The sequence below is a fragment of the Loxodonta africana genome, chromosome 26 (genome assembly GCF_030014295.1).
Source record: "Loxodonta africana isolate mLoxAfr1 chromosome 26, mLoxAfr1.hap2, whole genome shotgun sequence".
NCBI lineage: Eukaryota > Metazoa > Chordata > Mammalia > Proboscidea > Elephantidae > Loxodonta > Loxodonta africana.
The window spans coordinates 37,931,765-37,944,906 of record NC_087367.1 but is presented as its reverse complement, the minus strand read 5'-3'; the positions used below and the strand labels follow the sequence as shown (position 1 = coordinate 37,944,906).

The 13,142-nt window shown below is 43.9% G+C and overlaps 1 protein-coding gene across 1 annotated transcript; it reads right to left on the bottom strand.

Moving 5' to 3' along the window:
* Positions 1-562: 562 nt before the first annotated feature.
* On the bottom strand, positions 563-1,270 carry LOC100657190 (proline-rich protein 23A-like). The gene has a single exon (XM_003419956.3). It carries the CDS (start codon positions 1,268-1,270, stop codon positions 563-565), a length of 708 nt encoding a protein of 235 aa, XP_003420004.1.
* Between the last annotated feature and the right edge of the window lie 11,872 nt (positions 1,271-13,142).

Sequence of the window (13,142 nt, the reverse complement as noted above, 5' to 3'; positions counted from 1 at the left end):
AGTAAACTGATGCAAGAGAACTTCAACAGGTTTAAGGGGTTGCTGTGAACAAACATCATATTATTATTACTTACAGTAACCATCATACTATTTGGCAAATTCCCAGAAGGGCAGCTGGAACACCAAGAAAGAGAAAAGCCATGGTTTGGAGTTCACAAATTCATAAAGAAACACACAATGAAACTCGTCATATAACAAACTCAGTCGTTATTTTGGTTTGGGAAGAAACGGAACCTTGGAAAGGGTGGATTTTGAAGAGAAAGTAACTGACACAAAATGAGGGGGAATGGAGGGGCCTGAGGCAGCCCAAAGGGCTGAAAATACAGTGTTTGGCATCCCTGGGTGGATTTTCGATTTCCGGGGTAAGATCTAGAACCTGCTTCCTCTTCCTGGCATCCTCATCTGCTATTATTGGTCAGTAGTGTGCACAGAAAAAGCAGTCTACTGTGTGCTCGTGGGTGCGCAATGTCCTGGCTGTTAGAGAATCAATGAGAAGGATTCAGAAAATCCTGTAGGGCCCCCAGGGGGTAGCTAGGTTTGTGTGTGTGGCGGTGGTTCATCCCTAGAACAAGCGTCTCCGAGCCCTGCACGGAGGGCGGGGAGAGCGCTGGGGGCGCTCATGGGGGCTTGGACTCGGAGAGGGGGGCAAAGGTTGGAGTGGTGAGCTGGGGAAGGCTCCCAGAAGGTGGGAGTCCAGGCTGGGGACCCAAGGAGAGGGTTCTGGGATGGGGCCCCGTGGGGAGGGACCGGGGACTCCTCTAGCGGAGGGGCGGAGCCCAGCGACTAAGATGGCCTGAGAGTCGTTCCAGAGCTGCAGGAACTCGAGGTTCGCGTCCTCCTCTGCGTGGGCGGCGGTCTCCGAGGTGGATGTGCAGAAGGATCCCTGTTCGACGGCGATGTCGTCCCCGAGAACGGTCAGGAAAGAGCCCAGTTCCAGGCTGACAGACGAGTCGCTCTCCCCTCTCGAGTCTTCGACGACCGGGTCCAGGAGGGCCTCATGGACCAGGATGAGGGTGTGGTTCCCGAGAGACACCCGCAGGACGGACGCGGGCGCGGGCTCCAGCACCAGGTCGGCGTCGCGCAGGGGCACCTGCAGGGCACAGCCCGCGGCCAGGACCACCACGGAGGTGAGGTCGCCCGCGGTCCCTGACTGCCCAGGCTGGACCTCGGGCTCCTCCCATCGGAGGCGCTTGGCCGGGCGGGGTCCTCCGGTTTGAAGCACCCCCCAGGGCGCTGGGCAAGGGCTTGGGCTGCGGGGCCGGCTGTCCATCATCACCTCCGTGGCGCTGCGGACGGGGCTCCTGGGACCTGATGGAGAGCGCAGCGCGCGGGGGAATCAGCCTTGGTGCGGTGACGGGTCTCTGAGGTCAGGCGAGGTCTGAGGGCGAATGGATACCAGGAGCTCAGTGCGCTGGGCGAGTCCTCGGAGTTTCGGCGTCGCCTCCCGGGGTAAGCCACAAGACCGGTTTGGGCGAGCCAAGTCCGGCGCAGGACTGGGCCTCGTGTGCTCGAATCCGGGCTTCCTCACGCCAACCGGATGCGCACCAGCCGGCCAATTATGTTGCAGGTGAAGCTAGGGGAACCAAAGTCGCAAAATGTCACGTTAAGCTCCGCCCCTTTGAGGGCAGAGGCGTCCATGCAGTCCAATATATTGGCTGTGGTTGGTAGGCCATTGTAACGAAATACTTCTACAGGTCTATCGGGGGCAGAACAATTATGCCCGCTATAGGGCTTGGCTTCCGATGTCAGGTTCTCGGGCTTCACTTCGTTAACCTCAGATGCGGAGGTAATGCTCAATTTACGTTGCAAGTCAGGATTGCAGGAAGCCAGAAAACCACGGGCACCAGGACCTGAAGAGGTATCGCAGCCTCCCGCCGAGGCCCTGCCCTGGAAATGGACTGCGATCTGCGTTTGATCTAATAATGGGCTGAGTTTTGGTGACGCACTTAGGCCTCCGTTCGCCTAAACTGTTAATGACAGATCTGTTTAGGGCTTTTGCAGCCCCTTCATCATTAGTTAATTGCTGTAGTCAGTAAACCGAAAAAAACCAAACCAGTTGCCATCGGGTTGATTCCGACTCATGGCGACTCAACGTATGTCAGAGTAGACTGTGCTCCATAGGGTTTTCAGTGACTTTTTTTTGGGGGGGGGGGGAGTAGATTGTCAGGTCTTTCTTCTGAGGTGCCTTTGGGTGTACTCCAACCTCCAACCTTACCGCTTTGGAGAGGAGCCCTTGCAGGGCTCAACCGGAGCCATGACCACCACAGAGATGAGCACGCCTAGTGCATTAACTGTTTTGCACCACGAGGGACTCCATAGTTAGTACTATGTAGTAATTACTATGCTGCCATAAACTGTAGTAAAACTACTTACTTTATCTAATTATCTAAACTATCACCTTGAAGGAAACCCTGGTGGCCCAGTGGTTAAGTGCTACGGCTACTAACCAAAGGGTTGGCAGTTCAAATCTGCCAGGCGCTCCTTGGAAACTGTGGGGCAGTTCTACTCTGTCCTATAGGTTCGCTATGAGTTGGAATCCACTCGACGGAACTGGGTTTGGTTTGGTTTTCACCTTGAAGTGTTTTCTGTTTTTAGCTTAGTTTTGTTGCTGTTGTTAGTTGTCACCCAGTCGATTCTGACTCATGGCGACCCCATGTATATGCAGAGCAGATCTGCTTCATATAGGGTTTTTAAGGCTGTGACCTCTGGGTGGGTCGGAACCACAACGTTTTGGCTAATAGTCCCCGCTTAACTGTTCACACCACCCAGGGACTCCTTAGTTCGGTTTACAGATGATAAAATGCTGTGCAGAAGGGTTAACTAACTTGCCCAGGAAGCTGGAACTAGCAGAGCTGAATTTGGGACGTCAAGTTCCACTTAAGATAATAAAGAGTAAGCACTTCTGATCTGAGTGTCTATAAAGGCAGGTGTGTATGGTGTGACTACACCTGGCTGCATAAGGAAAGGTGTGGCTCAACTCATTATCTAGTGTTAATAAAACACTCAACACTAGTTTTGGAAAGGGTCGTAATTTTATATGGTTCAAAGCATACATCGAAACATTTCTTCCCACTCTTGCCCCTTAGCCACTTGATTTCTTACCTTGGAGGTAACCATTATTACAATTTTTTGTTCATTCCGGAATATTTTGTGCACTTAAAAGCGAATCACATGTATATTATTTATTTCCCTCCCCTTTTACAAAATAGTATATACTACATTCATCCTTTTTTATGGCCTACAGCATTCCTTGTGTGGATTTTACATTTAAATCAGTCTTCTCTTGATGTACATTTAAGCTAGTGGTCTGTGACTTGGCAGCATTCCTATCTCCTGGGAAGTTTAAGGAAAATTCAGGTTCTTTGGTCCTGTCACGGAACCACTGAATCAGATTTCCTAGAGGGTGACCTAGGAATTCTCTGTAATAATCCCCGGAAAATTCTGTTTTATGCTGAAGTTTAAGATCACTGAACTTGTTTTCATTTCGCAATTGAGAGGTTCAGGTAGGGTGCAGTTTCTGCTTGTGGTCAAGGCCCGGTTTATTGGTAACAAAATCATGGAGGCATCCGGCCGCAGGCTCAGATTCTGCCCTTAGGGTTGGATTTCCGGGTGTTCCTCGTCGCAGTGGCAGAAAATTCCCCTAAGAGGGCGCCGCGCAGGGTTGGGCACTGGCTGGGCGAACCCGCGCCGGCTCCAGCTGGTGTTGGGAGGTTCTGCAGGAACATCTGGTCCCCGCAGGCACCTCCTGCGGGTGGACGCCACAGGAGACCCGGCTCAGAGGGCAACGGAAGTGGGAAGTTTGCGGGAGACTGACTTACTCTGGCTTTAGAGTGTACTGTCTTCGACCTGGGAAAGTTCCAGGCTCCGAGAATAGTGGAGAGTGAGGGTGAACTGCTGTCGTGTAAGGGGCAGATGGGTGAACACAGGGTAGGCCAGAGCACAGGGTGGGCCAGCACACTGGGAGAGGCTAGGGCTCCTGGCCAGGCCCCCAGCTCTGAGCTGGGTGGCGCCGGTTCCGGTACTGCCTCCTGTCTGATGCTCGTGCGAGTTCATCACCATCCTGGGCCCTGTGATTTAATCGTCTCTACTTCTCAGAATCCTCACTGTGAACTCCCTTTCCAAGGGAGTGTGAGCCTTTCCCTGAATGGAGCCAGTTAGCAGTGGTCCTATAAGGTACACTCCTGGTTCAGGCACTTTGTACACGTATGATCTTGGGCAAGTCACTTCACCTCAATTTCCTTTCATATAAAATGGGGCGAATGCTATCCACGTTGCAGGGCAGTTGTGAGATAATGTGTGTAAAATGTTCCTGGATCATAGAAGGTGCTTAGTAAATAGTCGCTATTATTATGTTTATTATCTGCCTCTCCCACTTAAGGGAAACCCTGGTGGTGTAGTGGTTAAGTGCTACGGCTGCTAACCAAGGGGTCGGCAGTTCAAATCCACCAGGCCCTCCTTGGAAACTCTATGGGGCAGTTCTACCCTGTCCTATAGGGTCGCTCTGAGTCGGAATCGACTCGACGGCACTGGGTTTGGTTTTGGTTGGGTTCTTCCACTAAACAGTGTCTGGAACAGTGCCTGGCCTGTAGTAGGTGCTCAATGAATAGTAAAAAAAAAAAAAAAAAGTCATAATCATCCTAAAAAGGAGTCCTGCGTATTAGAAAACACGCTTCCAGGTGTTTTTATGGCATAATACCTATATGGATCAGGAATGGGTGTGCTGGCACCCTATCAGATATTTTTATCCTGCTTGATTTTACCTTTTTCTTAAGAGTACTCAAAGACTGTCAGAGTGGATTATCAAGCTTACTCATTGGGTTTTCTTGGTGTCAATCAATACTAACTAACGAATCAGCACAAACTGCTTGAACCCCTGAGGAGGTGGAACTGTGGAGTCAGGCAAAAAAGTCCTTGAGGTCTGCTCAGGGATCAAGGTGGCTGAGGCTGGTTCCAATGAGACAAGGGAGGGAGCTTGGGTCTAGGAAGCTGGGTGCTATTAGGGACAGCGCTGAATGGGGATCAAGAGTTTCTTCATCATTGGGGAATCTGCGCTCTGTGAGTCCTTTGTTGGCTTATCTGAGACCTGGAGACTTAGGCCCAGGGCTTGGGGTCAGAACATTCCCTAGAATGCTGTAATGACTTTTAAAATTCACTATATGTTTTTATTTACACAAGTCATAATACCTGAATGCATTTTCCAAATATATAGTGTTGTTAAACTGTAGTCTCCCGTCAATTTCCCATCCCACCACCACATGTTAATCTGAGGCTGGTGTGATTAAGACCCTTTTCTATGCATTTTTTACTTTCTTCCTGGAATGGCACCATATTGTGGGTATTTTTTTCTGCAATATGTTAGAGTATACTGTTATTTGGCATTGTTATCTGCCAAGTACATTATCTATTCTATCTTTTATTCAAGTTTTTTTTTCAATCTGCACTACTGACTCTTCTATATCGTTTGAACTTTTCTGTAAGAAGAAGCAATTTCAAAAATCTTGTATACAGCAACTTTGTCTTTGCCTGAAGAAGAATGATGAAAGTGGCCCACTCTACTTAGCTCACGTTAACTCTGGTATATTATGCTCTGTTATCTTTACTTCCTGAACACATAACTGAAGGGTGATTGTCATTGTAGTACTGATGCTGTTTCAATGGTTAAATTTAATGGCGGACTATGTAATCATGAAATCATTAATCTCTTACTACTTTATGGATACTAAAACAGATGTTCCATCATGTATCTGTCAGTTTGTTGTACTGTGGTGGCTTGTGTGTTGCTGCTGATACTGGAAGCTTTGCCACTGGTATTTCAATTACCAGCAGGGTCACCTTGGTGAACAGGTTTTAGTGGAGCTTCCAGACTAAAACAGACTAGGAAGAAGGACCTGGCAGCCTATTTCTCAAAAATTGGCCAGGGAAAACCTTATGAATAGCAGCTGAACATTGTCTGATATAGTGCTGGAAGACAAGTGCCTCAGGTTGGAAAGGGAAGAGCTGTCTCCTCAAAGTAGAGTCAACCATAATGACATGGATGGAGTCAAACTTTCAGAATCTTCATTGTTGATGTGGCACAACTAAAATTGGGAAGAAACAGCTGCAAGCATCCATTAATAATTGGAATGTGGAATGTATGAAGTATGAATCTGGGAAAATTGGAAGTCAGCAAAGATGGGATGGAACACAAAAAGACTGATATCCTAGGCATTAGTGAGCTGAAATGGACTGGCATTGGCCATTTCAAATCAGACAGTCATATGGTCTACTATGCCAGGAATGACAAATTGAAGAGGAATGGCATCATGTTCATCATCAAAAAGAACATTTCAAGATCTATCCTGAAGTAAAATACTGTCAGTGACAAGATAATATGCATATGCCTACAAAGAAGACCAGTTAATGGGACTATTACTCAAATTTGCAGCCACTAAGGCAAAGATGAAGACACTGAAGGTTTTTACCAACTTCTACAATCTAAAATTGACTAAACAGATAAGTTGATAATTTCTGGTGATTAGAATGGAAAAGTTGGAAACAAAGAAGGATCTATAGTTGGAAAATATGGCCTTGGTGAGAGAAATGATGCTAGAGATCAAACGATTGAATTTTCCAAGGCCAATGGCTTTTTCATTGCAAATACCTGTTTTCAACAACATGATTGGCAACTATACACTACCTCATCAGATTGAATACCCAGGAATCAGATCAACTACATATGTAAAAAAAGATGGTGGAAAGGCTCAGTATCATCAGTCAGAACAAGGCCGGGGCCAACTGTGGAACAGGCCATCAATTGCTCATATGCAAGTTCAAGTTGAAACTGAAGAAAATTAGAACAAGTCCATGAGAGCCAAAGTGTGACCTTGAGTATATCCCAATAAATTTAGAGACCATCTCAAGAATAGAATTGACCCATTGGACACTAATGATCAAAGGCCAGATGAGTTGTGGGATGACACCAAAGGACATCATACATGAGGAAAGCAAACGGTCATTAAAAAGGCAAGAAAGACAGAAAAGACCAAAATGGATGTCAGAAGAGACTCTGAAAGTTGCTCTTGAACGTAGAGTAGCTAAAGCCAAAGGAAGAAATGATGAAGTAGAAGACTATGCCTTTAAAAACGTAGTCAATAAAACACAGATAAACATCTTTCTGGTATTTTCTGCTTTCAACCATGATACATCTGACATCCCCAATGATACCCCTTGTTCCACATCCTCTTCTGAATTCAGCTTGAACTTCTGGCAGTTCCCTGTGGATATACTGCTGCAACTGCTTTTGAATGATCTTCAGCAAAACTTTACTTGTGTGTGATATTAATGATATTGTTTGATAATTTCTGCATTCTCTTGGGTCATCTTTCTTTGGAATGGGTACAGATATGGATCTCTTCCAGTTGGTTGGCCAAGTAGCTGTCCTCCAGATTTCTTGGCATAGATGACTGAGTGCTTCCAGCATTACATCAGTTTGTTGAAATATCTCAATTGATATTCCATCAATTCCTGGAGCCTTGTTTTTTTTCCAGTGTCTTCAGTGCACGTTGGAGTTCTTCCTTCAGTACTTTTGGTTCTTGATCATATGCTGCCTCCTGAAATGGTTGAATATTGACCAATTCTTTTTGGTACAGTGAATTCCTTTCATCTTATTTTGATGCTTCCTACATCATTCAACATTTCTCCATAGAACCTACCTGAACTAACACAAACTGAGGTAGAAAACCTGAAGAGACCTATAACAACAGAAGAGATTGAAAAGGTAATAAAAAACTCTCAACGACAACAACAACAATTTCTGGCCCAGGTGGCTTCACTGGAGAATTCTATGAAACATTCAGAGAAGAGCACACCAGTGTTACTCAACCTGTTTCAGAGCATAGAAAAAGAAGGAATACTCCCAAATTCATTTATGAAGAAAGCACAAACCTGATACCAAAGCTAAGCAAAGACACCACAAAAAAAGAAAATTACAGACCAATATATCCAATGAATATGGATGTAAAAATTCTCAACAAAATGCTACCCAATAGTATTCAGCATCATATTAAAAAAAAAAATGCACCACGATCAAGTGGGATTCATACCAGTAATGCAAGGATAGTTCAGCATTAGAAAATCAATGTAATCCACGACATAAATTGAACAAAAGAAAAGAATCACATAATCATTTCCATTACATGATCATCTCAGTGGATGCAGGAAAGGCATTTGATAAAGTCCAATGGCCAATTCTGACAAAAACTCTCTGTAAAATAGGAACAGAAGGGAGGTGGAGCCAAGATGGTGGCATACTCAGACACTTCCAGCGATCCCTCTTACAATGAAGACCCGAAAAAACAAGTGAATCGATTATATATGTGACAAGCTAGGAACCCTTAACATCAAAGGCAAAGTTAAGAAATCGGACTGAGTGTCAGGGGGAGGTAGGGACAGTGCAGAAGCAGCAATGAGTTGCCTGACCTGACTCGGTGGGAACCAGCACCCCTCGGCCCCAATCCCCTGGCATCACTGTGGCAGGGCTGGCGGTAGTGTTTGGGACGTGGTTACTTCAGCAAAAGAAGGCGAGTTAAATGGCACAACCTTGATCCCTTGGTGTGACCACGGTGGAGCTGGTGGTAGCGTTCAGGATGCAGTTACTACAGCAAAAGAAGGCAAGCGAAGTGGCACAGCTCGGATCCCCTGGCATGGCTGGAGGTAGTGTTCAGGACGTGGTCTCCATAGCCAAAGAGAGCCAGTGGCACAGAATCTACTCATGCTTCTGGAATCAGTGAACAACAGTGCTCTCGGCACAAGATGAGTGATTTTTTCTAATTTACCTCGTGGATCTAATAGCTCCCCTTTTGAAAGAATTCTCTCCCATCTCTCTGATTCCTCCTCCCTCTGCTCTGAGGCAGCTTCAGTGACCGTCAATTTTTCTGGGCCTAAGATAGGTCTTGCTGTGCACCCTGAGCATTCTCCCGACCTCGGAGAGGGAACAAATTAACAAATGGGGGAAACATAATCTGCTGGCTCCTCTCAACTGGGAACTTAGGGCAGAAGCAGCTCCTGTCCAGGCACAAGTGGTCCACAGACTTTGAATGCCTTTCACCCTTGCATGGACCCATGTGGCCCACTCATTACCTAGGTCCTTGTTGTTAAATTGCAAGGGTGTATATGCCTGAGATCTGACTTTAACTGTTTCAGCTGTGCAGTGAAGTGGTGCATTTTGATGTTTGTCCCCACTCTGCCTATTAAACCAGGTCTTCACCTACCCACATCAGGAGCCTGAGGACTGCTGGCTGTACTCACGCCACCTAGCCACCTGCGAAAGGGGTCCAAAGATAAGTGGTGCCTCCCAGTCCTTACAGTTAAAAGCATTGGTTGCCTATGATATGGTTATAGAGCCCAGCCACACGTGCACTCTAGAGAACAGGGATGTGCTTTCCTCACATATACTTGGGGGAAAGTTGTCAACCCCTAGCCTTGCTCAGCATGTGACACCTTGCTGCAACCAGAAACCCTTGCATACACCGATCACCACTGCTCCTCTAAGATTGTAGGTGAGAGCCTGTACCAAACACTTGGTGACCGACTACCTGGCCACCTGAGCTGAATCCATACAAGAATAATGAACGGACTCCTAGGCTCATATACGTGGTAACAGCTCTAACCATCTGGTGACAGGCCATTAGAGCTTGAAAGGCTCCAATAATCAAGTTAGCTCTCTCAAGTAGCCTATTTGGGTATATCAAAACAAAACAAAGCAAGAGTCTAGGACACAGTAAGCAAACATAAAATAAATTAATAAAATAACTTATAGATGGCTTGGAGAAAACAGTCAATATCAAGTCACATAAACAAGCAGACCATGATTGCTCCAACAAAATCCCAAAACAAAGAATCAAGGAATCTTTGGGGTGAAGAGGTATTTCTGGAATTACCAGATGTAGAATACAAAAGATTAATATACAGAACTCTTCAAGAGATCAGGCAAAATGCAGAGCAAGCCAAGGAACACACAGATAAAGCAGTAGTGGAAATTAAAAAGGTTATTCAAGAGCATAATGAAAAATTTAATAGGCTGAAAGAATCCATAGAGAGACAGCAATCAGAAATTCAGAAGATTAACAATAAAATTTCAGAATTGGCTCAATAGAAAGGAAGCAAAGCAGAACTGAGGAGATGGAAGTCAGAATTAATGAGATTGAAGATAAAACATTTGGCAACAATATCTTTGAAGAAAAATCAGATAACAGAATTTAAAAAAATGAAGAAACCTTAAGAATCATGTGGGACTGTATCAAGAGAAATAACCCATTAGTGACTAGAGTACAAGAAAAGTGAGGGAAAACAGAAAATATGGAGAGAATTGCTGAAGATTGTCGACAGAAAACTTCCCTAATATCATGAAACATGAGAAGATATCTATCCAAGATGCTCATCAAAACCCATACAAAGGAGATCCCAAAAGAAATTCATGAAGGCATATTATAATCAAACTTGCGAAGACCAAAGATAAAGAGAGAATATTAAGAGCAGCTAGGGATAAACAAAAAAGTCACCTACAAAGGAGAGTCAATAAGAATAAGCTCAGACTACTCAGCTGTAACCAGGCAGGCAAGAAGGCAATGGGATAACATATATAAAGACTTGAGGGAAAAAAAAAATTGCCAGCCAAGAATCATATATCCAGCAAAACTGTCTTGCAAAGACATTTAGAACATTTCCAGAAAAAGGGATGTTTAAGGAGTTTCCAAAAACCAAAACAAAACTACAAGAAATGCTAAAGGGAGTCCTCTGGTTAGAAAATCAATAACATCAAATAACAACCTAAAACTAAAATACAGGACAGAGAAACCAGATATCAACCCTGATAGGGAAACCACAAAAATAAATCAAGATTAAAAAACACTCAAAACAGGGAAACAGTGATGTCATTATGTAAAAAATGACAACATTAAATCAATAAAGAGAGACTAAATAATGTGGTCATAGAGCTTTCGTATGTAGCGGAAGTTAAGGTGATATAAGGAGGTAAATGTTTGGTTTGAACTTGGAAAAATAGGGGTAAATAATAAGGTAAAAGAGACTAAGAATCCTAAACATCAAAATAAAATGCAAGAAAAACAGACTCAGCAAAAAAAAAAAAAAAAAAAACCAACAACAATGAAAAAGAGGAAAACACAATTTATGAAGAAAAACTACTCGGCACAAAAAAATTAAGTGGATAAAAAAACTGTCAACAACACACAAAAAGGACATCAAAATGACAGCACTAACCTCAGACCTATCCATAATTACTCTGAATGTAAATGGACGAAATGTACCAATAAAAAGACAGACAGTTGCAGAATGGCTTAAAAAACACTATCTGTCTATATGCTGCCTACAAGAGACACACCTTAGTCTTAAAGACATAAAATAAAACTCAAAGGATGGAAAAAAGTATATCAAGCAAACAATGATAAAAAACAGTAGGAGTGGCAATGCTAATTTCTGACAAAACAGACTTTAAAGTTAAATCTACCACAAAGGATAAGGAAGGACACTATATAATGATTAAAGAGACAATATATCAGAAGGATATTACCATATTAAATATTTATGCATCCAATGCCAGGGCTTCAAGATACATGAAACAAACTCTAGCAGCATTGAAAAGTGAGGATACACTGCTCCACAATAATAGTAGGAGACTTCAACACACCACTTTCGGGGAAGGATAGAACATCCAGAAAGAAGCTCGATAAACACACAGAAGATCTAAGTGCCACAATCAACCAACTTGACGTTATAGACATATACAAAACACTCCACCCAACAGGGGACGAGCATACTTTCTTTACGAACACTCATGGAACATTCTCTAGAATAGGCCACATATTAGGTCATAAAGCAACCCTTAACAGAACACAAAACATCAAAATATTACAAAACATCTTCTCTGACCATAAAGCCATAAAAGTAGAAATCAATAACAGAAAAAACAGGGAAAAGAAATCAAACACATGGAAACTGAACAACACCTTGCTCAAAAACTACTGGAATATAGAAGACATTAAGGCTGGAATAAAGAAATTCGTAGCATCAAATGAGAATGAAAACACTTCCCATCAGAATCATTGGGACACAGCTAAAGCATTATGCAGGGGTAAATGTATATCAATAAATGGACACATAGAAAAAGAAGGGCGAAAATCAAAGAATTATCCCCACAACTTGAACAAATAGAAAGAGAGTAACAAAAGAAACCCTCAGGCACCAGAAAAAAGGAAATAATAAAAATTGGAGCAGAATTAAATGAAATAGAGAACAGAAAAACAATTGAAAGAGTTAACAAGACCAAAATCTTGTTCTTGGAAAAGATTAAAATCGATAAACCATTGGCCAGACTGACAAAGAAAAACAGGAGATGAAGCAAATAATGTGAATAAGAAATGAGATGGGTGATATCACAACAGACCCAAATGAAATAAAGAGTCATAACAGAATATTATGGAAAATTGTACTCTAACAAATTTGAAAACCTAGAAGAAATGGACAAATTTCTAGAAACACACCAGCTACCTAAACTAACACAAACAGGTTGAACAACTAAATAAGCCCATAACAAAAGAAGAAATTAAACAGGTAAAGAAAAAACTCCCAACAAAAGAAGACCCTGGGATTGAGGTGGGGCCAATATGGCAGAATAGCCAGACACTTCCTGCGATCCCTCTTACAACAAAGACCTGGAAAAACAAGTGAAACGATTATATTTATGACATGTTAGGAGCTCTGAATGTCAAAGGCAAAGTTAGAAAACGGAATGAGAGGCAGGGGGAGGGAGAGACGGTTCAGAAGAGGAGAGGAGTTGCCAGAACTGAATCTCCGGAATCCCTCAGGCACCATTCCCAGGAGCAGCTGCGGCGGGCTGGTGGTACTGTTAGACCGCAGGTTCCTCACGAAGAAGCAGCCAGCCGCACAGGCTACCCACACCTGTGGAGCCAGAGAAGAATGGTGCTCTTGGCAAAAGCTAAGTACTTGCGTATATTGTACTGTGCCCCTCCACCCCCCAAGCCAGCTTCAGAGGCTGTTGATTTCCCTAGGCCTGAGATAGGCTCTGTTGAGTTCCTGGAGCCATCTTTCCAGCCTTGGAGTAGGAATAAATTCACAATTGGGGGAAA